The sequence below is a fragment of the Hypanus sabinus genome, chromosome 22, assembly GCF_030144855.1.
Source record: "Hypanus sabinus isolate sHypSab1 chromosome 22, sHypSab1.hap1, whole genome shotgun sequence".
Lineage (NCBI taxonomy): Eukaryota > Metazoa > Chordata > Chondrichthyes > Myliobatiformes > Dasyatidae > Hypanus > Hypanus sabinus.
In genome coordinates, this window is record NC_082727.1 from 59,728,025 (window position 1) to 59,755,553 (window position 27,529).

The 27,529-nt window shown below is 40.5% G+C and overlaps 1 protein-coding gene across 7 annotated transcripts in view; it reads right to left on the minus strand.

The window, feature by feature from the left end:
- Positions 1 to 7,057: 7,057 nt before the first annotated feature.
- nrap (nebulin-related anchoring protein) overlaps positions 7,058 to 27,529 on the minus strand; it is a 129,224-nt gene continuing 108,752 nt past the window's right edge. For all 7 annotated transcript variants that reach the window (XM_059947878.1, XM_059947881.1, XM_059947879.1 and 4 more), the window contains 8 exons: positions 26,661 to 26,972; positions 21,519 to 21,623; positions 20,307 to 20,405; positions 13,225 to 13,329; positions 12,436 to 12,543; positions 11,300 to 11,611; positions 9,220 to 9,372; positions 7,058 to 7,323 (listed from right to left, as the gene is read on the minus strand). In XM_059947878.1, the coding sequence (XP_059803861.1) occupies positions 7,213 to 7,323; positions 9,220 to 9,372; positions 11,300 to 11,611; positions 12,436 to 12,543; positions 13,225 to 13,329; positions 20,307 to 20,405; positions 21,519 to 21,623; positions 26,661 to 26,972 (1,305 nt within the window). In that variant the 3' untranslated portion in view covers positions 7,058 to 7,212. The remainder of the gene's footprint in view (positions 7,324 to 9,219; positions 9,373 to 11,299; positions 11,612 to 12,435; positions 12,544 to 13,224; positions 13,330 to 20,306; positions 20,406 to 21,518; positions 21,624 to 26,660; positions 26,973 to 27,529) is intronic.

Sequence of the window (27,529 nt, forward strand, 5' to 3'; positions counted from 1 at the left end):
ATTAATATATTGCATATTTCCATATAGTTATGACAGAGAAAGTGATGAATATATCTCCATACTGATATTGGAATGACTGAAAAATATTTTGTATTTCAATTTTAATAAATTGAAGCACATTAATTGCCTTTTCATTTGCTTATGCAGTGTTTAACCAGGCATAATATATAATAAATTTAATTACAAGCTTCAGACCACTTCATGATAGGAGAACCTACTACAGCTGGTGACTGTCTACCATGTTATTGTATAAACACTTAGAGTGCCTATAATCCATCTCTGTCTTTGCTACTTTTAGCAAAGAAATAAACAGCACAAAAATCTCCCAAAGGCATGAAGTGGTAAGTTAATACAATAAGTATTTGAGAATAATAAGAATCTTATTAAGGATGTCTTTTATAACAATGTATTTATTACAAAATTCTATAACGCTTAAGAGAAGTTTGGATAGGTACATGGATGGGAGGGGTGTGGAGGGCTATGGTGTGGGTGCAGGTAAATGAAACTAGGCAATTTAAATGCTTTGACACAGACTAGATGGGCCAAAGGGTCTGCATTTGCGCTGTACTTTTCTTTAACTGAAATGGGTTGAAAAATGGCAGATAGAATTCAGTTGCAGACAAATGCAAAATGGGACCTACCAGGGTAGGTCTTACACAGCGAACGGTAGGGCACTGAGGAATGCAGTCGAACTCAAGGATCTGGGAATCCAAATCCATAATTAATTGAAAGTGGCATCACAGGTAGATAGGGTTGCAATGACCACATTTGGCACATTGGCCTTCATAAATCAAAGTACTGAGTACAGGAGATAGGATGGTATGTTGAAGTTGTATAAGATGTTGGTGAGGTCTCATTTGGATATTGTGTGCAGTTTGGTCACTTACCTACAGGAAAGATGTAAATAAGCTTGAAAGAGTACGGAGAAATTTTACAAGAATGTTGCCAGGACTGGAAGTCCCAAGTTATAAGGGAAAGATTGAATAGGTTAGGACTTTATTTCTTGGAACATAGGAGATTGAAGGGAGATTTGATAGAGATTTGCAAAAATTATGAGGGCTATAGAAAGGGTAAATGCAAGCAGGCTTTTTGCACTGAGGTTGGGTGGATTAAGGGTTAAGGGTGGAAGGTTAAGGGTTAAGGGTGAAGGTGAAAAGTTTAAGGAGAACATGAGGGGAAGCCCCTTTACTCAGAGGGTCATGAGAGTGTACCGGCACAAACTTGAGCTTATGGAAAGTTTGGGCAGGTACATGGATAGTAGGGATATGGAGGGCTAAGATCCTGGTTCAGGTCAATGGGTAGGCAGTTTAAATGGGTCGGCTCAGACTAGATGGGTCAAGGGGCCGGTTTCCATGCAGTACTTTTCAATGACTCTGACTCTATTTGCCATCTAAAATATAAACAGAAAACTCACACAACTCAATTGATACATTTTATTTCATTATATAAGTAATTACTTTCTCTTAAAACTAAAATCTCTGATGGATTTGATTACCATAGACAAATCTTGCAGGAACATTTATTTCCAAAAAAAAAGTTTTTGATAAATATCATTATGATTTCTGGTTTTATGCTTTCAGTCATATGCAATGGTTTATGCATCTATTTTATTTTCAGAATTCTAACTAATATTTCAGGGTAACCAAATTGCTTTTAAACCCTTTCCTGCGATGCTACTGTTGCACTGAGTCCCACGAAACAGACCAGACAAGTCACCGCTTCATAATAGGGAATATTAAAGATTAACTATGGGTGGCAGGGTGGAGATATGTCGCTAACAAGAGAGGTATGAGGTGCTCCTTCCCTCCACGAGCCTGCAGGTCACCCTTGGGCAGGGGATAGCACCTGCTTAGACCCCAATTCTAGGTCACGTGAAGCCATGGGAGCAGGTGGTGGGTGGTCATATGAACAGCTGGTGAACTGGTTTGCCATTGTCTTCTTCTGGGCAGTGTCTCTGCAAGACGGGTGAACCCAGCCATCATCAATACTCTTCAGAGATTGTCTGCCTGGCGTCAGTATCACATAACAAGGATGTGATCCGCACCAGCTGCTCATACAACCATCCACCACCTGCTCGCATGGCTTCATGTGACCCTGACTGGGGAGACTAAGCAGGTGATACAACTTGCCCAAAGGTGACTGCAGGCTAGTGGAGGGAAGGAGCGCTTTACTTTGGTGGAAACATATCTTGCACCTCACCAGAATTAATAGCAGTGACGTAATTAATTCATTAAAAAATACAAAGCTTTTAACCCGACAAGATAGCAAATATTTTCCACCTGTTCTGATGGGCTAGTATAGTTATAAATAAATAATACCTGGTATCATTTATCATTACTTCCTTCAGCAGTCCATTATGCTGCAAATTTTAGCAACCAAGTAAAACTTATCACAAATTTTGAATAGGTGTTACAGTAAATGAATCCTGGCTGCTTCCCAAATACAATCTATGACACAAAGCCAGCGTTACACATGTTGACCTCAGTGGTGTCTGCAGAACACAACTGCAAGGAAGGAATGCAGGTGGTAATGGTGTCAGTTTAAACTGACACCTAGTGCATTAGATTCTGAGGAACAACTCTCGGAAGGGCAGATGATCTGGCACATTTACCATCCAACGGCAACAGACTGCAGTCAATGTGGCTTCCAGCTGCTGCACACCTCATTATACAACTGGCACCAGATGGGCAAGGTCAAAGAAGGGGAAAGGCTGATGCAGAACCCCTCCTCCACTTAAGGAAAATTTATGCATAGCCCTCTCATCGTGATCGTCTTTGCTTTGAAGTGGCTTGCATTAATTATTTTAGAAACGGGCACAGGAACTACTGAATTCCAGGAATGCATTCAGAGAAGATCAAACAAGCTGGCATACCTCTAGAAATTTTAATCAAGCGCCCTGGAAGTGGAGCACATGCTCTCATTCAGAGGACAGGGGCTTCGTTCCTCTCGCGTCCCTTCTGTCAGTAGCCAAGCACAGTTCCCGTGCTTTTAAAGTCATATCTCTGCAACATTAGTCTTCCTCCTGTTTATAGCCTGCTGAGGGTCCTGAACTTCACACGGTGCCAACAGTCGTTTCTCAAATGCTTAGATATTGAAGGATCTTACTGTTTAAATCTGGTCAATGACACTTCTAAAACAATTTTATGTGTTTCATCCTGTCTGGAAGCGATTCACACCTGTCTGGGGTGATTCTTATTATCTCTTTGCCTGTTTCATGCATTGTCAACATCATACAAGATTAAATATCATCTACTTGTGGATTAAGTCTATGGTGTCAGCTTCTTTTATGTTTCAATTCTTCGCACTAAGGCAGTCAGGAAGGCTGCAGTAATGAAGGCTGCTGCGAATACATAGATCTTTCAACCTCCCGAGTGTGAAATTGAGGTCAGCAGTACTCTCTCTTCAGCAGCTCCAGCTTCAGAATTCAAATTAAACATGGCACCCACCGCACAGGCGTGCAACCCGGCAGTGATGCTCAAGATCTCAGTGGGTGACAAAGAGGAGTGAGCAGCCGCGGATGATAAACACTGATGTGATGCTAACACTTATCATCGTCATTACGTGCCGTGTTGTGTGACGTAGGCAATCATGGTCCTGTGACCATGATGGTTCTTGGTACATTTTTCGACAGAAGTGCTTTGCTATTGCCTTCCTCTGCACAGTGTCTTTACAAGACAGGTGACCCCAGCCATTATCAATATTCTTCAGAGATTGTCTGCCTGGCGTCAGTGGTCACATAACCAGGATTTGTGATATACACCAGCTGCTCATACAACCATCCACGCATCACCTGACCCTGTTTGAGGGGCTAAACAGGTGCTACACCTTGTCCAAGGGAGACTTACAGAGAGGGAAGGAGTGCCTTACACCTCTTTCGGTAGTGATTTATCTCCACCCCACAACCCAATGCTAACCCCACCTTCCAGCCTACAACCTCTGTCAATCTAACAAGCAACACATCTATAAAGCAGAGAACATCATTCCTTCTATTGTGCCAATGTTACACAGTTTTAGTGCTGTTAGAGTCCTTGAAGTAGCTAAAGTCCATAGGAAGTGTTATGATAGTGGGGCCAAGAGCAAGCCGAGGTGGCAGGGCCTGGGTCTGAAAGCAAGAAAAGATCTACTGTTTGGCTGATTTAAGCACTGGTTCATATGGAAAAGGTCAGGGTGTGGGGTATGGGGGCAAGGGACCGGCCAGTGTTCAGCTCACCGCTATTATATTTTGTAGCTTCAAAACATTAAATTAATTCATTACAACAATGGGAATCCAAAAATCTGGGTGTAACTTCAGTTTTACTTTAAGCAAGGCACACAGCAGCATGATGATGTATGCAATTAACATAATTTTACGTATAACCTGTATTTTTACATACAGCTTCGAGGATGTGGACTCGCTTTCATAAACTTCAATTCTGAATGGCATTTGCTTACTTTTACTGTTTGCATCATTAGTTTTTTTCTGCACATTTGTTGTTTGATGGTCTTTTTTAATGGATTCTATTGGGTTTCTTTGTTTTGTGGCTGCCTTTAAGGAGATGAATTTCAAGGTTGTGTACAGTATATCTACTTTGTTAGTTAATGTACTTTGAATGTTAAAGGTCATTTTTACCAACTTCTTTGCAAATCCAGACATTAAGAACAGCTCAAAACCTTATCTGGGCAGGTGTGCAGAATATACACTTGAAATGACAAGCAAGACTCCAAGTGCCATGGCCCAAAATGTCAACCATACTCTTTTCCATAGATGCTGCCTAGCCTGCTGAGTTCCTCCTGTATTGTGAGTGTGTTGCTTGGATTTCCAGCATCTGCAGATTTTGCCTTGTTTGTGACCCTCAAAATAACAATCATTAGGAGAAGGAAAAGAAAGGCTTTCAGTAGGGAACCAAACTCACCCAGCATGTTTAGAAAGCAACCCACCTTTACGAAGCTCAATGAAGAACACTTTTAGTTCTGTAAGGACATTTCTTCTGAAAGACTAAGCTGCCACAGGTGAACACCACTGACAGCCTATAAAATCTTAGGAAGAGATTTTGTAATTAATTAGTTACAGGCTGTTGAGAAAAGGTAAGGGGCCAGAGCAGGGAATTTAAGAAGAGGAAAGGGGGAGGGAATTTTTATTTTACTGGAGGGAGAAATCAACATTTTTACAGCTACTGATGCTTTTAAATGACCTCCTCTAGCTGCTCTATACATGTCTATCTTGTGAGGTTAACAGAATGAAGGATATTTCTCCTTCTGGTTTAAAAAAATCCCTCCCTCTCCTTTCTTCTTCTATTCCCCATTTTGGCCTCTTTCAGATTAATTAATCACACCTCTTTAGCACTATCTTGGGAAGAGCACACCAGGTAGGAAGTGAAAAACATTCAAGAAAGTTCTCAAAGGTTCTTCGAAACATTCCTACTCTTGGCATTTTCTTGCTTATATCTACACAAAGTGAAGAAGTGGCCTTGATGATTCATCAGGAGCACACAGAAGAACTGAAGAAGCAATGGCTTAAGTGTGTTACCTCAGAAACTGACTTTCCACCTGTCCCATCAGGATCCTTGCTTGAGCGAGAGACTGCAGTTCCCACCTTGGCCTAATCCCTGAGCTCGTTGCACATTAAACAAGACTGAAAGAAGAAGCTATGTGGAAAGTGGAAAGCAGTTGAGGACTGGAAAAGGAGGAAGAAGAGGAAAAGAACCATCAAGGACCCCCATCGTCCACACTTTTCTCATTTCTGACATTGGGAAGGAGGTACTGGAGCAATCTCACACCACCAGGTTCAGTAACAGTTATTACCCCGCAATCATCAGGCTTCTGAGCTTTCATGAATAACGTCACTCACCTCAACACTGAACTGATTCCAGAACCAATGGACTCACTTTCAAGGACTCCACAACTCATGTTCTCAGTGTTATTTGTGCTTGTCATTATTGTGTGTGTATTTTTTTAATTTGTACAGTTTGTTATCCTTTGCACATTGATTTTATTTGTCAGTCTTTGCATATAGTTTTTCATTCATTCTGTTATATTTTCTTGTTCTACTGTGAATGCCTGCAAGAAAATGAATTTTAAGGTAGTATATAGTGATATATTCTGTACCTTCATTGATAATGAATTTAATTTAAATTTAGTTTGAACTGATAATAAACTTAATTTAAACCTATGCCGAACAGGTCAAAGGGTAGAGGCCAGAAAAGAGTTGTCCACTGGTCCTCCAGGTTTCAGGGGTTCAGCTCAGGGGTATCAACTCTGACTGATCAAACAAAACTGTCACAGAAACAGCAATGAGGAATCCTTCTACATCTGAGTGCAACAGTATTCCTGAGTCTCCACCCAGAACCTGCATGACCAACAGTAGTGAAAGCTGAGAGGAAGCTACCAGCACAATGAAGGAAGCCCTGGCCACCGCCAGAGATGGAAGACCTTCATTGCTGCCCTAAATGCCGGTGACATAGTGGGCAGTAGTGAGAGAACTTTGAAAAAGGAACGATCCAACCTGGACAGCCATCTCTGTTATAGAATGGTAGGCGATTGTTAATAAAAAGAACATGATCATGGATGATATATGTTATATCTTAAGTTACTATGTGAAGTTATTTGCTTTACAATGTCAATTTTATAATGGCTGCATTAGGAAAATCTTCCAGCCCATTGCTGATGCCCATCTTCCTTCTGTCTGGACTTGTCCTCTAACACGTCTAACCTACAAACCGAATTTCCACTTCAGCAGACTTTCTAAGTCCTCTGCAAAGTGTCCTTTTCATACTTCAGGCATCACTGAAGGCCAATTCTGAAGGTAGATTTTGGCCACCTGATGGTCAAAAGTTAAGTAGACTTTGTTGAAGCACCTTCAATGGTTTGAGTATTGATTGCTTAACAAAGAAAGCCTCCCCATCACTTATGGTGAACTCTGAATCAAATATGACCCTGTGCTAATGCAAAATGAGTTATTCTATCGAACAGGCGAATAACATTTACAAACCACAATATACTTTAAGACTTCTATCACTTTTAATGCATACTTTTTTAAAAATTAGACAAAAATTACAATTTAAAATTGTTTAATGCATGACTGAATAGAAAATTAATAAAGAGAAGTACCTGGCAGTGCAGAAGGTGCATTAATTATGTATGCAAAGTTTGACTAAAAATTAAATGTAGCTTATATATAATGTTGGGGAAATATGCCATTTAAAAAGTAGGGCAGCAATTAGCCATGTGAGCATTTTATTTTTCACTGGGTTTCATCTTGAATCTTTTTGCTTGAAGTATTTCAGTTGCATCTGGCATCACATCTGTCCGCTGAAATTCTTCTGTACTCCTGTTTGCTTGAGCTCGCTGATAACAAAAAGGGGAATGTGAGCTTTTGGATTCATGCATAATAATTCTGTGTTAATACATTTCAGTCACATTCCATAAGACATCAATCATTTTCCAGTGCAACCATCAAGAAAGCACAAAGAATAGCTCCAAGCATTAAAACTTCAGAAATTTAGGGTACTTTACATTGTCCTTCAATGTAATATGATTAGACCCCATCACATCATTCTGAGTACACAGACATATAAATGATTTCTTGTAGTTTAAAAGGTGCTTATTTAACTTGCTGCTCTCCTGGGGAGTCTCATCTGCCAGAGGACATATCTGAAGCCAGGGTGCACAGTGCACTTCTGTATTCTGCCCATTCATTTCAAGGGTTCACGTTGTTCATTCAGCTTTTTGAAACATGAGCAAACTACTCACCGGAATGATTCCCAAAGTTCCAGTTTAATATTTTGTATTCAAAAGCATTGATCCTTGCAGGAATAGATGTAGGTCAGTAAAACTCCAAGTGCATAAGCACAGCTTAACCTGAATCTGATATTTATTAAGATCTTCATTTGACATCAGATGTTGAATGTTAAGTATGATATTCTTAATTCTCTGATGCTTTCATTTTGACTGTGGCTGTCATATTAAAGCTTTATTTTTGGTGAACTCATTTCTTATCACACTCAATATTACTCAGGGAACATACAGTTTAAATTTAGATCATATATTATCTGGTTCACTTATATGCTTTCAATGTATAATGTTCCTTTAATGAACCTATGCCATTGATGCACAGATTCAGAGCTATTTCTTCAAAGCACGGAAACCACTAATACATCAGACAAAAAGAATATTCTTCAAAAGTTTATGTGCTGTGATACCTGGTTGTCTATCATTATAAAGGCAGAGAAATTTCACAAAGTGCCTGATGCTCCACATCACCACACAGATTCTTGTGGACTTACAGGGTCAGAACAGGAGCAGATCCTGGTTATTCCTGCAAATATCTTGACGGGTTTTGGTTATGGTGACTGTCGGAGAGAATGATTTTATACTGATGACAATAAAACAGAAAAGTACTGGGAACATTCAGTGGTCGGGCAGCATCTGTGGAGTTCACATTCTGGGTCAAAATGAAATGTTAACTCTCTCCCCCCTCTCTGCAGCTTGTTCTACTCAGAGTCTCTGGCATTTTATTTCAGATTTCCAGCAATCTTTGCACTGATTATGATGGTTTTGATGGGTATCTTATCATCAATAATTATTGACTGACCCAATAATTTGTCACATGCCCTAACTCAGGGGTTCCCAACAATGTTCCCTCCAATTTGTAATGACTAGTGTGCACAAAAATCTTGTATTGTGCAATTTTTGCCCAGTGGCAACAACATGTGCTCACTGAATAATTTCTTCAATAAAAACAACATAAATAAGCCAGTTTCAAAATCTGCAAACAAATTGTCACAAACTCCACATTGTTCACACTGTCCACATAAGAAACCGGAAAAGGAAATGTGTTTGTGCATGATTGTGAAATATACTTAACATGCCAATGAGGTAGAGGGTGACAACCTTTTGTATGCATTTTAAATTCCATTATGGGCAAGTGCACACTTCAGAGAGAACATTGGTTCCCAACCTTTGTTATGCCATGAACTCCTACCATTAAGCAAGGGGTGCATGAACCCCAGGGTTGGGAATCCCTGTCCTAATGGGGCATGTATTGAAGGTGAAAGAGGGTAGGTTCAAAGGGCATGTGAGGGATAATTTTTTTACTCAGAAAGTGGAGGATGTCTGGAATGTGCAGCCTGGTTCGGTGGTATAGGCAAATATATTGAAGGCTTTTAAGAGATGTTTAGATAGGCACATAAATGTGAGGAAGATGAAAGGATATGTTCGGTGTTGTAATGTAAAACTACTCACCATGAATTGCTCATATTGAATAGCAGCTTCCTGAGGGTCCAGCCCTTGGGCATAAGCCATGTTAGCAGCACGCCTGGCCATTTCAACTTTATGGTAACCGGGAGGTGTCCAACCAATCCCACGAGTCCAGTTAAGGTCAGATTTGTATGCAACCTAGGAAAACATTTACAGTCAATCAAAACTCCAGCTCACCCTGCCCCACAATCACTCAGGACAGAAAAGCACTTTGCAACATCTTACGCTCCAGTATGGATTCCAGTAGTTAGTGAGGAGAATTGTGACTTCAATATTTATACTGAATTTGCTAATTTATGCCTTCATATAGTTCAGTCTTATTTTCCAGTTATGTTGGCTTCTTTGACGGACAGATGGACTTTATTGATCCCGAGGGAAACTGGGTTTCGTTACAGCCGCACCAACCAAAAATAGTGTAGAATTATAGCAATATAAAACCATAATTAAATAATAAGTAAATTATGCCATGTGGAAATAAGTCCAGGACCAGCCTATTGGCTCAGGCTGTCTGACACTCCGGGGGAGGGGTTGTAAAGTTTGATGGCCACAGGCAGGAATGTCTTTCTATGACGCTCAGTGTTACGTCTCGGTGGAATGAGTCTCTGGCTGAATGAATTCTTGTGCCTAACCAGTACATTATGGCGTGGATGGGAGACATTGTCCGATATGGCACGCGACTTGGACAGCATCCTCTTTTCAGACACCACCATCAGAGAGTCCAGTTCCACCCCCACAGCATCACTGGCCTTACGAATGAGTTTGTTGATTCTGTTGGTGTCTGCTACCCTCAGCCTGCTGCCCCAGCACACAACAGCAAACATGATAGCACTGGCCACCACAGACTCGTAGAACATCCTCAGCATCGTCTGGCAGATGTTAAGGCTGAATGGCTTAATTCTGCTCCTATGTGTTATGGTCTTGTGTATCGTAAACTCCTCTAAGAGGACCACAACCTTGTCATGGCTTGGAGGCTTTTGTACCTCAATGACCCAGTGAGCTATGTTGGCTGGAGTAAGGACTTTATGCTTTGGCTTTTGGTAGGGTCACCCACGCTAAATGGGTCAAAGGATAGAGGCCAGGCTAAGAATGGCCCACCAATCCTTCAGGTTCAGGAGTTCCGCTCAGGGCTAACAACTCTGACTGGTGAAACAAAATTGTTACAGAAACAACAATGAAGAATCCTTCTACATCTGAATATAATGGTATTCCTGAGTCTCAACCTGGGACCTGCATGACTGACAGTAGTTAAAACTGAAAGGAAGCTACTGACACGATGAAGGAAGCCTTGAACATCCTGAGATGGGGGATTTTCATTGCCACCCTAAATGCCCCTGATATTGGACTTCTGAACGCTCCATGAACACTACCTCACTATCCCTCTTTTGCACAATTTATAATAGCTTCACTGCTACCATAAAACACCATACATTAACATTGTGTTTAGCACAACACTACAGTACAGGCTTAATTCCTGCTGCCGCCTGTAAGGAGTTTGTACGTTCTCCCAGTGTGTGTTTCTGCTGGATGTTCTGGGTTCCTCCCACAGTCCAAGGACTGTGGAAGGTTGGTAGGTTAATTGGCCATTGTAAATTGGCCTGTGATTAGGCTAGGATTAAATTGGGGGATTGCAGAGCAGCGCAGCATGAAGGGCTGGAAGGGTCTATTCTATGCTGTATCTCAATAAAAAAAATTAAACAAATTTCACAACAGGTCTGTGACAATAAACCTGATTCGCCATATTACCAAGAACCCATCACGGCCGTCCTTTGTACACTGAGCTTGAAACATTCCTGTTTTTCTCATGGACAGTTTCAACAAAGTCCTTACCTGAGCACTTCTAGTCAAGGGCCAAAAGAATTGTTATGGTTCCTACATGCTGTGACATAATAAATGCATACTAAATGAACTTATTTATAATGTAACTACATGGTTTTGTCTGAACCTTGCTTCATAAGTGTAAGGAAAACACATATACAAGGCTGTTTCCCCTTGACCTTGCAAAAGAACTTGCCTTGTGTTTTCAAACTTTTGTTCAAGATTGTTTAGGAAAACAATCATTACTTACATCACTTTGTAGTTTGTAAGCTTCTCGAGCATGCTTCACATTCAGTTGCTCTGGGTCACATGTCCAATGATGTAGGTGCTGCCTGTAGTTAATGTTACTGGCTTGTTCCTGGCTTCTTTTAGCTTGTACAAAGCCAGGCTGGTCCATGTGTATTCGGTACTTGGATTTGCCCTCCTCAAATTGCCTCTTGTATTCAGTTGCACTCTGGAGTCTACTGGCAGCCAGGAAATGCCTCATTTTTCTGTCATCGTCAACAGTGCGGCAGCCTATCTGTTGGCCTCTCTCCTGCACAAATGCTTGCTTGTATTTGTACTACCAGAGAAAGAAAATTTTAAAACCAAATGCTGTTACATGCATCTAATGCTATAAAGATCAAGCTTATAATTTTATTATGTCAAAATCATTTTATTTATCAATACAATGGTACCAATTCCAATTCTGAGCAGTCATTAAAACCCATATTTAAAATCTGTGGTTGATAGCAAATACTCTTTTATAAAAGACAAACACAAATAGTCAATATTGCTTTTGTGTACATTATGTGGACCACAACCTTGTCATGGTTCGGAGGCTTGTATGCCTCAATGACCCAGAGAGCTATGTTGGCTGGAGTCAGGGCTTTATGCTTTGGCTCTTGCTAGGGTCACCCATGCCAAACAAGGCGAAGGGTAGAGGCCAGACCAAGAGTGGTCCACTGGTCCTCCAGGTTCTGGGGTTCAGCTCAGTTCTTCAGTCTCAACCTGGGACCCGCATGGCAGACAGCAGTGAAAACTATTAAGAAGCTACCAGAACGACAAGGGAAGACCTGAACACTGCCAGAGATGGAGGACATTTGCTGTCCTAAATGCCAGTGGCATAATGGGCAGTAATAATATAATAACATTACGTGAAAACCATTCCAAAAATCTAATGTATTCAATGATATTCATCAAAAATATTGCATGGTAAAATCTAAACAAATTTTAAAAGTAACAGACTTCTTAATGGATTGCATCTCATTAATTTTTTGTGATTCAGACATTAAGAATCTTTTAGTTTTTCTTATCTTCAAGTAAAACGTAGTACTCAATTTTTAATATAAACAGTAGATGCAAATTGAGCTAAATTGTTTACATTTTAAAGGAAATAGTTCTTACATCACTGGCTATTTCCCTGGATGCTTTGGCTGTCTGGAAGGGAATAGCATCCAGTCGAAGGTCGTAACCCAATGCCCTTATCTGTTCCCAAGATGTCCTGTAAGCTTTCTGTAATATTAAAATCAAAAATTTACTTTATGCAATAGAACATCTCTCACATCTGGTTCTCATTACCACGCTGGAGGTAGCATTCTCAGTTCCCCGTCAAAACCCTGAATGAATAGTGAGAGGTGCTCAAGGTTGGTCTGGAACAATTGGTCCTATAGAGAAGCAGCAATCACCTTTGTGTTGCTTTCTTACAGCATTTGAGCTGAAATCAGGAATCCAACAAAGTAACATCAGACACCAGCTGCTGGCAGTAATCCACAAAACTGGCTGTCTATAACAATTACTATTCACTTCAAGTTCATACTAAACCCTCACTGTCACCAAAAATGAATGCTGCGGTGAAATTAACAGTGTTAGATTATAGAAAGCTGCCTATTAAATCATCTGGCTGTTAGTTACTTTTCTATTCCAACTCTTCTCATGCATAGGTAGATATCCAATGGCTCAGTCAGCATCTATGGCAGGGGTTCATGGACCACTTCCTTAATGGCATCGGTCCATGGCATAACAAAGTTGGGAACTCCTGATCTATGGAGAGGAAAAAACAGTCAGAGCTTCAGGCCCAGACCCTTCAGCAGGAATGGAAAGTAAGGCGGCAGAAGCCAAAATAAGGAGGTGGGGCAGAGCAGAAGTAGTACAAGTTCATCTATGTGAGAAATAAAGCTGAGTCCGGCGACTTACATCACTGATGTTGTAGGCGTTGATTCGCGCTCGCTTGAAATCAGGGTGGTCAGGTGGTATCGTAGATCTGTGCATAGTCTGTGCATATCTGGATCGGTACAATCTCTGAAACACAGTGCACCACTAAATTAGATTTCAAACTCAGTTCTCCCTCCAAATGGAGGTGCAGTTGCCATTAGCTCACTGTTGACCAGTAAAGGCCAAAAGCAGCCATTTGACTGAATAACAAACAAGCCTACTTGGATATTTACCAGATTTACCTTATATGGTTTCTAATGCGCTGTCAACTTATGGGAACACTTATTACTTTTCTTGACTGATACATGATACCAGTAACTGAAAATTTAATTCTAAATTGATTATATTTAGACATGTCCAGCACTGAATTTGAGACAGAAGATACCATTAATAGCGAAATAAATTATATCAGGCCAAAGAAGTCACAAAGTGCCCCTGCACACGTACAGGCCCTTCAGCCCAACTGGTCCATTACTATCACGTTAAAGATTGTTCATTGCAACATCGAATAAAGATAATCATTGCTTGCTACTTCTAAAGATGATTAGTCAACACTTGGAAACTTAATTTGTAGGCAAAAAAACTCCATTTGAAAAGTTCATTGTTAACTTACATTAGAATATTCTCTTTCACCTCTCCAAAAAGTCAAACTCTGTTACTTCATTTGTACAATAAACATCAGAACCAGATTATAGCGATGGAACTGGACTTTGATTTGGCTTAAATGACTGGAAGAAATTAATTAAGCACTTAAGATTAAATCAGTCTCCCCAGCTCAAGCCCAAATGACCCAATTATAGGTACTTGATTGGACTGGGCTGACTGTACATTCCAATAAAGCATTTGGATTCAGCTCAGCTTGGGCTGGGTAATTTGCTGAATATTATCACATCTCTCCTGTCTTCAACATTTCTTGTATTTCCTGTGACAAACTAACAGCCATCTCGGAATCTGTGAGGGGGAGGAGGGGGAGGGGGAGGAGCTAAGACACAGTATCAAAGTAAGCTGCAGAATTGTAAACATAGTCAACTTCATCATGGCATTAACCTCGATAGTATCCAGGACATCTTCAACGGGCAATACCTCAGAAAGGCAGCATCCATCACTAAGTGCCAACATCATCTAGGACATGCCCTGTTCTCAATGCTACCATCAAGGAGGAGGAACACAAGCCTGCCTCAATGGTTCTGGAACAGCTTCTCCCCACGTGCCATCAGATGTCTGAATGGACAATGAACCCATAAACATTAACTTACTACCTTTTTATTTCTACTTTTGCACTACTTATTTAATGTAACTGTATATAAATGTACTGTTTATATACATCTATTATCTATAAAAAGTATTTACACCCCCCAGAAGTTTACATATTTTATTGTTTTACAACATTTAATTTGGCTTTTTGACACTGATCAACAGAAAAAGATTCTTTCATGGCAAAATGAAAACAGATCTTTACAAGTGATCTAACTTAATTACAAATATAAAACACAAAATAATTCACTGTGTAAGTATTCACCCCCTTTGATATGACACACCACATCATCACTGGTGCAGCCAATTGGTTTTAGAAGTCACATCATTAGTTAAATCACTATGTACAGTCAAGATGTTTCAATTGATTGTAGTAAAAATACACCTGTATCTGGAAGGTCCAACTGCTGGTGAGTCAGTATCCTGGTGAAAACTACACCAGGAAGACAACAGGGCACTCCAAGCAACTCCACAAAATAGATGTTGAAAAGCACACGTTAGGAGATGGATACAAGAACATTTCCAAGCCACTGAATATCCCTTGGAGTACAGTTAAGTCAATCATCAGGAAATGGAAAGAATATGGCACTGCTGTAAATCTGCCTAGAGCAGGCCATCCTCAAAAACCGTGTGATCATGCAAGAAGAGAACTAGTGCGGGAGGCCACCAAGAGACCCATGACAACTCTGGAGGAGTTACATGTTTCAGTGGCTGAGATAGGAGAGACTGCAATTACAATAACTGTTGCCCGGGTGCTTCACCAGTTGCAGCTTTATGGGAGAGTGGGAAAGAGAAAGCCACTGTTGAAAAAAAAACTCACATGAAATCGTGGCTAGGGTTTGCCAGAAAGCATGTGGAAGACTCTGAAGTCAGCTGGAAGAAGGTTCAATGATCTGAAGAAACCAACATTGAGCTTTTTGGCCATCAGACTAAACACTACATTTGGCATAAGCCAAACACCACACATCATCAAAAACACACCATCCTTACCCTGAAGTATGGTGGTGGCTGCATCATGCTGTGGGGATGCTTCACTGCAGCAGGCCCTGGAAGGCTTGTGAAGGCAGAGAGTAAAATGAATGCAGCAAAATACAGGGAAATCCTGATTCAGTCTGCAAGAGAACTGCAACTTGAGAGAAGATTTGTTTTCCAGCAAGTCAATGATCCAAGCATAAAGCCAAAGCTACACAGGAATGGCTTAAAAACAACAAAGTTAATGTCCTGGAGTGGCCAAGTCAGTCCAGACCTCAATCCAATTGAAAATTTATGGCTGGACTTGAAAAGGTCTGTTCACTTATAATCCCCATGCAATCTAACAGAGCTTGACAATTTTGTAAAGAAGCATGGGGACAAATTGCAGCGTCCAGATATGCAAAGCTGACAGAGACCTATCCACACAGACTCAAGGCTGTAATTGCTGCCAAAGGTGCATCTACTAAATACTGACTTGAAGGGGGTGAATGCTTGTACAATCAATTATCATATGTTTTATATTTGTAATTAATTTAGATAACTTTGTAGAGATCTGTTTTTACTTTGACACGGAAGTCTTTTTCTGTTGATCAGTGTCAAACAAATGTCAGATTAAATCCTCTGTCATTCAAAGTTGTAAAACAATAAAACATGAAGGCTTTCAAGGAGGGGGGGGTGAATACTTTTTATTGGGACTGGATATTCATGTTCACATAATTCATGACCTTTATCATTACCATGTATTTCATTGTACTGGTGTCACAAAGGCAACAGATTTCATGACATAAACTGGTGATATTAAACCTGATTGTTATACTTGTGTCATGATTGAGTCAGGACCCTGAGGAAAAGAAGAATGTATGCACGTGGCTCAAGTCAAATTCAGATTTGCCATGAACAGGTTAGGCCGGGTTTTACTTTTACATTTAATCAAACCCAAAGAGGGCTGTGCATTGAACAGTACCAGAACACCATACCACAACAGTCGTGGCTTAATGAATAACTTACCTGGTAAATGCCAGCAACATAGTCAAGATCTAAAGCCTAGAAACTGGTCAGACACCTTTTTGGCATTAAGCATGCAAAATTCACTTTTCTACTGGGATCATCTCTAGTTAAAATCATGTTTGTTGTGAATCTGGACAAAGCACTGCCGTGCAACAGCTTTATTAGTAACCATGACCTCACACACCATGGGGCCTGCAATAAATAATGTCAGTAACGAAGCATTCCACATTTCTGCCTGCCTGATAAACTGGATCTTCAAGCTCCACAGCATTGTTGCTTTGCACGGTCCCATAGTATATATTGCTAGGCCAATGGTTTACACACAATTTAAATCAGCTCTCTGATGACACTGAGTGACCCATCTACACAAATTCAGAGCTGACTGCTGCTGCTCAAACACCTTCCAAAACTATTAAGTATGTGTCTTCTAACATTGAGTGCCTTTCCAGCAGTTGCCTGCTGCGACACTGCTTCCACACACAGCAGGTTGCACTGCACTATCAGAGAGGTTGTTATGACTAGGGCTGCCTGAGCCAGGTCAGCTGGGTTCCTCATGGCTGGAGGCCTGCTCAAAGAACCTAGGCCTGCCAGGCCTTTAGAGACACCAGATCCTGCTTAGACTTCGCTGGCGCATTGACAGCTCAGGGTTTCCCAAGTTTGTGACCATTGAGTTATTTGAAATGATCAGCAGCCCCTTTGGCTGCACTCTCATTCCTCTCATGATGCACACTGGCAATGAATGAACCCAGGTGCGAAGGAACGGCAGACTCCCATTTAGAAACGGAAACAAGATAGGAATTCCACCAGAACATCAGGGGCACAACTGAATGACACTTGAGACAAATCATTCCCAACACAAGGACCCCATGATAAGCACTAATCAGGTCCACTTTAAATAATCACAAAATGCAGAAACCCCCCCCCCCCCCCCCCGTGCCAGTCACAATTAACTTGACAAGATGAAACAAAAATCACAAGGGCTTAACAACTCTAGTTAACACAGCAATTAGCAAACACAGGTGCTCAAGAAACCCAGAAACCCAACATTCTACAGCAAGGGCGCAGAGGCTCACAGGACTCCTGACAATTCCAGATTGTTCTCTCTGTGTAGGTCAAGATCATACTGTTGCACAGCTTCCCCACTACAGCACCTTCCCAAGTGATGGCCCCAGATCTTGGCTACACCTCCCAAATGGCTGCTTTTTCAGATATGTAAAAAATGAGAAAGATGAGAGTGGATATAAGACTACTAGAAAATGAGGTCAGAGAAATAATAGCAGGAGACAAGGAGATGACAGATGAACTAAATGAGTATTTTGCATCAGTCTTCACTCTGGAAGACACTGGCAGTGTGCCAGATGTTGAAGGGTGTGAGGGAAGAGAAGTGAGTGCAGTTACTATTACAAGGGAGAAGATGCTCAAAAATCTGAAAGTCCTGAGGGTACACAGGTCACCCGGACCAGATGAACTGCACCCTAGGGTTCTGGAAGAGGTAGTGGTAGAGATTGTGAAGGCACAAGTAATGATATTTCAAAAATCATTGGACTCTGGCATGATGCCAAATGTCTCTACTCTTTGAGAAAGGAGGAAAGCAGCAGAAAGGAAATTATAGACCAGTTGGCCTGACCTCAGTGGTTGGGAAGATGTTGGAGTCAATTGTAAAGGATGAAATGATGGAGTACTTGGCGAAACAGGACAAGATAGGACAAAGTCAGCATGGTTTTCTTTGTCAGTTGGAATTCTTTGAGAAGATTACACATAGGATAGATAAAGGAGATGCAGTTGATGTTGCATATTTGGACTTTCAGAAAACTTTTGACAAGGTGCCACACATGAGGCTGCTTACCAAGTTAAGAGCCCATGATATTACAGGAAAGTTTCTGCCATGGTTAGAGCATTGGCCGATTGGTAGGAAGCAGTGAGCGGATCTTTTTCTGATTAGCTGCCAGTGATTAGTGGTTCTCCGCAGGGTTCGGTGTTGGGACCGCTTCTTTTTATACTGTATTTCAATGATTTAGACGATGGAATAGATGGCTTTGTTGCCAGGTTTTCAGATGATGTAAAGATTGACGGAGGGGCAGGTAGTTTTGAAGAAACAGGTAGGCTGCAGAAGGACTTGGACAGATTTGGAGAATGGGCAAGAGAGTGGCAAATGAAATACAATGTTAATGCACTGGCAGTAGAAGTAAATGTGCAGATTATTTTCTAAACAGGGAGAAAATCCAAAGATCTGAGAGGCAAAGAGACTTGGGAATCCTTGTGCAGAACATCCTAAAGGTTAATTTTCAGGTTGAGTCAATGTTGAGGAAGGCAAATACGATGTTAGCACTCTCTGTTTCCTGGCTGCTCCCACTATTGCTGCTCTGCTCTACAGCAGCTGAGTACAGGCACAATGAGAGCCACATAACTCGCAGGATGATAGTAAATAAACACTTGTACCAGTCCAGGGTACTACAGTGTTACAGTACTTGTCACACAGACGCAGCGACTTACTATTGCATCAAAACATAGGAGCAAGAGTAGGCCATTCATCCCTTCAATCCTGCTCTCCCACAATGCAATCACAGCTGATCCTTTATCTTATTATATGTTTCCACACATTCTCCCAAGCTCCTTGATACATAGATATCTATCTAGCTTAAATATAATCAGCAACATGGCTTCTAGAATAAAGAATTCCAGAGGGATGCCATTTTCTGAGAGAAGAGATTTCTCCTCATCTCGGTCCTAAATACCTTTCCTCTTATCTTGAGACTGGGTCCATCGACAACTATGCAGACCAAGGCCATCAGCCAAAAATGAGGGGGAGAGCAGGAAAATCCAAAACCCTAAGGCTATAAGTTAGACTTATAGGACAATGGGAGCAGGATGAAAAAGGCCGTTGGCCTAAAATCATAACTCCATTTGTATCTCCGACTTACAGCATGATTGTATGAATGTCCAGTTTCATTCAGCGTTAATCTTTGGGCTGCGATGACCTGGACCAAATTGCAATTTCCATAAGAATTTGGAATAGAAGGAGCTTCAGTCTCACAATAATAGGAAATCCCTTTAGAACAGAGATGAGGAATTTTTTCAGCCAGAGGGCTATGAATTTGTGGAATTCATTGCCACAGATGGCAAATCATTGGGTTTATTTAAATAAAGGATTGATAGGTTCTTGACTAGTAAGGGTGTCAAAGGTTATGGGGAAAAGGCAGGAGAATGGAATTGTAGGGAGAATAAGTCAGCCTTGGTCCAGACCCAATGCACCAAATGGCCTAACTCTACTCCTATACCTTATGGTCTTATAAGTCAGGAAGAGTGATAACAACAGAACATTGTTGCTCCTTTCCCAACCTCCACACCAATCTCAGAATAAACTGTAAAGCTGTCACCTCGTGATAGCCAGATTATCATTACTACCACACTAGGCAGCATAGCCCACAACCCAGACTTGTGCCAAGGGGAAGTATTTCGTTGGCTGGGGTTTATAATTTTATATTCACCCACTTGGGGACAGGACCATTGAAGCAATAATTACTATTAGGCCACTGGCAGCATCAAATTTGACAGCACAGCTTTCTTTTGCCTCTATCTTGCTCCCCATTCCTGTGAGAAAATCAGTGAATATGCTAAAATTACAATAGATTTCTCTTTGCTTTCAATGCTACAGTCAAAGAAAAGGAGAGCAAGGTATGTTCTCTGAATTAATTATTGCCCTTCTGTCAAACTACATTTACTTATTCTGCTGAAGAAGTTCTATCTCAGATCTGAAGGGGAAAATTGGACGCAGCACCAAAACATTATTGCCACTTGAAAGGATACTTCAAATCCCTCCCTTAACGTACATCGCTGCATTGCAGGTAGCTTGTCTTAGCATGGATGATGTCTGCTGAATCAGTCACACTTGTAAACTTCAAGGTATCAGGATGCTGTCTGTACTTTTTCTAGAGAACAAAGAAATGGAAAATTTAATTAAATATACTGTTGAAACTAAAAAAAAAGCCAAGTACCTAATGGAATCAGACTGTCTTCCACCATATCTGTTCTAGGAATGTCACTTCTGCTCAGAGATGATTATAATACACTGGTAGCGTGATATTAATCTTCATGTGTCCCTCCTATCAGTGCCAATCTTTTCCTGATAAACATAGCAACTAATTCTGCCAAGGACACCAGACATCACTAAATGAGCAGGAGAGCAAATTAACACTGACTAAAGCCCTTATTCAGGGGCTACAAAGATGAACTTTATGTGGATATTTCCATACACTGTACATTTAGTAGATTAATTCTTTATATTCCTTTTAGGGAAAGCTAAAGAAACAGACTCAGTTTATGCCATGACCATATATTTAATTGCAATTCTCTTGACAAATTCTTTGCCACAACTTTCAAAGTACAAAATGTTTATCAGGAATCTTCATAGATATCTGATTAATAAAGATTCACTTTTCATTTAGTTGAAAGACATCTACAGTTTATGACCTTTGTCAGGAAGTGTGTCAGAGAGGCTTTGGAGGAGTCAGTGTGCAAAAGAGGTGTGCAGTTAAATAGCAAGTGACCGTTCTCGTGGCTTTACTTGTGATTGCAAGACCCTTTATTAATGTGGTATGCTGTAAGTCCGACTCACTGATATTATTGGCAGACAGCAGGGGAACTGCGTGGCCTTAGTCATAGCAAGGACTGGACCTCAAGCTGCAGTGCTTACAGCTGCCAGGAGAGAGGCATCAAAACCAACGTGCTTCACTGGGGAGGATGCGGTGCAGCATCCAGGCTGGAGTTGGTGCTGCCCCCAGTGTTTGCTTGGCAGAAGACAAACTATTTTGGTTAGCTGCAGATTTTTGTAGCATTCATGAACCCAGGGTCTGTACTTTTTTTTTGCGTGGCTGTATTTAACTGGAGTCTTATATGTGCTTGCTACCTTGTATGTATTATGTGTGCTTTGTGTTGTGTGTGGCTGGTGTACTGTGTTTTGCACCTTGGCCTGAGAGTAATGTTGTCTCATTTGGCTGTATTCATAGGTATTAACATATGATTGAATGACTGCGTATAATTACCTCGCTGATTAGTGCACCAGCCTTCTTCACTGTCTCAATCTGTGGAGATCCCTGAGTCATCCATGCAACTCCTCTGAGGAAACTTAGATCAGACTTATACCGTACCTGTAGAAATTACAGAGAAACCTGCATTAATTTACAAGAGTGAAATATAAACAGTAAGCGGGAACTGGAGGACCTGAGTGATAAGGAAAGATTGAACAGGTTAGGACTTCATTCCTTGGAATGTAGAAGATTGAGGGGAGATTTAACAGAGGTATTTTACAACTCCTCCCTCAGTGTCAGACACCCTGAGCCAATAGGCTGGTCCTGGACTTATTTCCACTTGGAATAATTTACTTATTATTATTTATTTATTTATGGTTTTATATGCTATCTTTCTACACTATTCTTGGTTGGTGCGACTGTAACGAAACACAAGTTCCCTCGGGATCAATAAAGTATGTCTGTCTATACAAAATTATGAGGGGTGTAGGTACAGTAAGTGCAAGCAGGTTTTTTCCACTGAGGTTAGGCGGGACTATAACTAGAGATCATGGGTTAAGGGTGAAAGGTGAAAAGTTCAAGGAGAACATGAGAGGAAACTTCTTCACTCAGAGGGTCGTGGGTGTGGAACAAGCTTGCCAACACAAGTGGAGCATGTGAGCTCGATTTCAATGTTTAAGAGAAGTCTGGATGGGTAAGGAGGGCTCTGGTCCAGGTGCAGGACAATGGGACAAGGCAGTTTAAATGGTGTGGTATGGACGAGATGGATGGAAGGGCCTGTTTTTATACTGTACTGTTCTGTGACTATGACTCTGAAAGGGAAATTAAATCATAAATTTAAAAAATTATTGTGCAAATTCAACAAAGGAAATATTCTGCCACATTATATAAAACTTAAGATTCACACAGTACACATGAACACAAAATGCACAAGAAACTCATTCCTCCAAATTTCCATGCACACCTCAAGAGTTCTATTCCACATGTATAATATCAAATTCCAGAATATCTGTTCCCACACTGCCAAGAGAGTTGGAAAAATGTCACTAAATTCAAGAAACAATTTCTTTGGAACTGTCACAGAGTCAAAGAATCATACAGAATAAAACAAGTCCTCCGTCCCGATTTGTGCACAACAACCAAGATGTTTATTCACACTAGTCCTATTTGGCTGTGTTATTCCTCTAAACAAAGGGTTCCTAACCTTTTTTATGCCAGGAGTACATGGAACCCAGGTTAGAAACCCCTGCTGTACACTTTTCCTAGCCATGTACGTGACTAAATCTTTTTTAAATGCTGTTATCATACTTGCCTCACCTACTTCCTCTGGCAGCTCATTCCATATACACAATTTGAAAAAGTTACCCCTCAGGTTCCTATTAAATTTTTCCCCTCTCACCTTTAACCTATGCCCCCTAGTTCTTGATGAGCCAAGCTGTAGGGAAAGAACTGCATGCATCCACCCCATCGATGCCCCTTCTGATTTTATACAGCTCTATATGGTCATCCCTCAATCTTCTACACTCCAAGGAGTGAACTCTTAGCCTACGCAACCTCTCCCTATAACTCAGGGCCTCAAGGCCGGCAACATTCTCCAAAATCTGTCAACGGCCTGATGAACCAGTTGGAACAAATCTCAGCAAATGTTTTTTTATTTTAATGTAAAGCTTGTTGCTTAACCATTATCATCAATATCTACATTAAATGCACCATTAGGACTAACTGTTCAAAATGGCCATAATGTGTGATAGAACCTATTGGCAATAATCCTTGCACAAAACACCTATGGGGAGAAACTTTGAGGGAGGTAAAAAAAAAATGAATTAATTCAAGGAAGCACATCAAGCCGTCGGCTCTAGTACTTCAAACATAAGATTACAAAACTCAAAACTGCTCAATTTCCTGCATTCCAAATATAGAATAAATGGAAGGTACAGCATCGCTTTAGGTGAATTCGTTCTCAGTTCTCATGTTTTAATCCTGATTAGTTTTTAAATCCTGACATTTGGCAGCACTTTTGAAAGGCAGCAATTAGACTAGACTTTGTCATGAATCATCAATTCTACCTGCTCAATAGTGGATCTGACTGTTGAATTCTTAGTGTAATGCACTGAGTAAGATTTCTACTGCTATGCTGTGAGGTATTTTTATCTTAGCAGTTTTCTGCAAAGCAGTGTATCCTGTTAGCAAGAGGGTTTTGGCTTCAGCTAAAGGAGTCACGTTGCCCAATTTAGGAATGTAGTGTCAGCCAATCAAGACTGTCTGGGTGTGTGTTGTAACTTTCTTCCCAATGAGATGTAAGAGAAGGTTTGAGACAGCTGGACAGGAAGAGATTTCTGAAGGACAGAAGTCTGGTTTGGGGTGAGGTACAAAGAGAAGAGCACAAAGGAACACCCCTGGAGAGTCCCATCCAAGGGGTGACCCTAGAAGGGAAGTTCTACCTGTGATTGATGATGGGGATTCAGCGCCATGAGTAATGGAATATACCCAGCAACTACAGAAACAAGCTCCAGTGTTTATGTGCACATTGAGACTGGTTTAACTGTAATGGACCTTTTGACTTTTCTTTTCCTGTTAATTGTTTAATAAAGTTGAAAAATTGGTAAAGAAACTTTCTTTATAATTATATGCTGGTGTACAATCTGTTATTTCTTACCCACCAATAATCGTTTGTGAGCAGCACTTACATAGTATTTGTTACAATTAAACTTAATCAATTGGAACATCAGAATTGTCCTGTTTGGTTGAATCCCAAATCATTCTGATCCTGGACATATTGTTTATGAAAGGTGGCCTTTTCACCACTGAGTTATATGGCTGTTAGCAGAGTTAACTAATAAGCCAAGCTTGCATACGAGCCACAGTGAGAGGGTTTCATTAGATTTGGCTGTTTAATTATTATTCTCTTTGCAGTTTAACGATTAATTATCTGCTTGTATTTTATATCCATAGATACTTCATTGATCCCAAAGGAAGTTACAGTGTCACAGTAGCATTACAAGTGCACAGATATACAAATATCAGAAGAATATAAAGTAAGTTACCTTAAAAATAAGATGTACAAAATTTACAAGTCAAAGGTTATAAGATTTACAAGTTCATACTGATAAGATGGTAGTGCAAGAATACAGTAATGGGTGCACATTCACACTGCATGGATAAGAAGTGATGGTAGTATTGCGCAGTGTGTCTGTGATAGAAGGGTGTGGTAAACAGAGGTTAATAACAGTCTAACAGAAGGAATTATCACTTCTCCAGCTATAGGTTGACTCATAGAGTCTAATGACTTAATGACCTCATATAGCATTCTTTGTCAACATTCCTAAATTGGGCAACTGTTTATACTTGCATATATAATTACTTTTATACCCAAGTAACAGCTTACTATGCTTCCTAGTGTGGCTGTAGTATGTAAATACAAGTTTAATATGCCTCTAGCAGTTATACAATGTATAATTCTGGAAAGTTCTGGAAGCTTCTTTGTACTGCAATATTTGAATAATAATTTTCTAATTGGTCAACTCTTATCTATAAATTTGAATAGAATTTGTACTTATCTACGAGTAAAAATAGTTAAACACAAAGCAGTACCATCTTCTTCATTTTAGCTTTCCCTCCACTGTCTGTTTCAATTTTCCTTTGCTCTGTTACATTTAATAAAAAGATCTTGAAGCAACAAGTTTTGTGTCTCTTCCCTGACTTCTGAAAGAACTTTGGATTAAAATCTTCAGAATCTATCAGGTATGCCTCTCTCTATCTGGCTTCAGCTGATGTTCAGATAAACAGGTTAACATGGGCAGAAAGTTCCTGCACTAATTCTGGTTCCAGCACACCACCAATCCAGATTGTACATCTTGTAACCATTTTAAAGATGAAATTGGCCCACACCATCAATAACCTTTTGATGGTGGCAAAGTGGTTGGTGTTCAGCAAAGCTTTTGATAAGATTCTGCATAAGAAATTAGTCTAAAAGTTCAAACCCATTGGGTCCAAGGCAAGTTAGCAACAGAGATCAGAACTAGGACTCTTACTGCTTATTACACACATGACAAATTGGATGTGAATATTCGAGGTTTTATCAACATCATTATGTACCATGCTGTACGATGTGGGTAATCATGGCCTCATGACCACAATTGTTCTTGGCAAATTTTTCCACAGAAAGTTTGCAATTGCCTTCTTCTGGGCAGTGTCTTTACAAGAGGGGTGATCCCGGGCATTATCAATACTCTTTAGGACTTGAGATATATACCATCTGTTCATACAACCATCCACCCCCTGCTCCCATGGCTTCAGGTGACCCTGATTGAAGGGTTGGGTGGGGGTGGTGGAGTTGGTGGCCACGTAGGTGCAATACTTTGCCCAGGGGTGACCTGCAGGCTAGCAGAGGTAAGGAGCACACTCCATCTTTTTTGGTGGAGACATAGCTCCACCTCGACATCCAGTTATGATTTGGCAAGTTTGTAAATGATAAAAAGATTGTATTATTGCTGATATTGAAGAGGGTGGGGTTATGGTACTGAATGATAGTAAGAGCTGGTAAGATAGACAAAGCAATAGCAAATGGACTAGGATGTCATCTCGTAATAGAACGAAGCAGTGAGGAACAAACGGACTTTGCTTTACAAGTCTAAGCATCTTTGATGGTGGCAGCATAGGTAAATAGAGTAGTGAGGATATTGGAGATGCTAGTCATCATTAGCTGGATCACAGTATATAAGGGAAGACGAGTTATGGGGTAAGATTTTTAAGCAGGGATTGATAGGGGGATTACCAAGGATAGTTGTGAAGTGGACAGTTTGGTGGAGTTTAAAAGGCTTTTAGATGTACCTGCACATGAATATGAATGGATATAGATGACACACAGGAGGACATTCAGTATAAATGGACATTATGAATGGCTCAATATTGTGGACTGAATGGCACTTCTGTACTCTTCTATAAGTCATTGGCTGTATCTTGTATCACAGCTATTGTTCACAATACCTGCAAGGGTTAAATCGAGGGTTGCTGGGCGGCGAGGCTGAAACTGCCAGAAGAGCCGATTCTGCACTGTATCTCAAACAATAAACGACTCATTGCCATGATAAATTAGGTAAAAGGAAACGATCATCCCAATTTATACTAATCTGTGTTAAACTATGGCTGTGGACTCACCTCGCTCTGCTGATTATATGCTTTCTTTGCCAATTGTGTCTTCATGTCACTTGGCAGCATTGTATACGAGTGCAACAACTTCTTGTAACCCAAGCCGCTGGCCAACGCCTGGGCATTCTGGGCGTGCACCAGATTCACCATGTCCATTGGTAAGTGAAACTGAGTTTGGATTTCTTTTGATTCTTTCTTGTACAGTTTGTCGCTCTGTAACTTGCTGACTTGCATGCAGTGCAACATTTTGGGGTCATCCAGAATGCTTCTTGCACCAATATGCTTTCCCCTGGCCATGACAAAGGCATTCTTGTATTGATACTGAAAAATAAATATTAGTATTCAAAAATTCAGGTGAAAAATTAATGCAAATTTCATCAAACATAGAGTACTGCCCAAAACTTAGGCAAATGTAAAAAACTGTAAAACGAAGATGCTTTCAAAAATAATAAACTGAAAAGTTTCTAAATATCAATAAATGTACTATAAAGAGCAGTAAACAGTAGAAAACCATATCAAGTCAATATTTGGTGTGACCACCCTTTGCCTTTAAACTGCATCAATGCTCTTAGGCACACTGCCGTACAGTTTTATTAGAAAATTAGCTGGTAGGTTGTTTGAGGGCCACTATCATCTCACAGCTGCTACTGTGCCAATTCAGTGAACACCATGAAAGTCATCATCCACTGTTACTTCACTAGAAATAGTCATAGACAAGGATTATAATTCTTATATTTGTATGCAGAATACCATTAACCGCTAAGCCCTGGTAGTGTAGCAGTTAGCACGATGCTATTACAGCTCGGGGCATAAAGTTTGGAGTTCAACCCTTATGGAACACAAGGATTTTCCCCAATGATCTGGCTTCCTCCCACAGT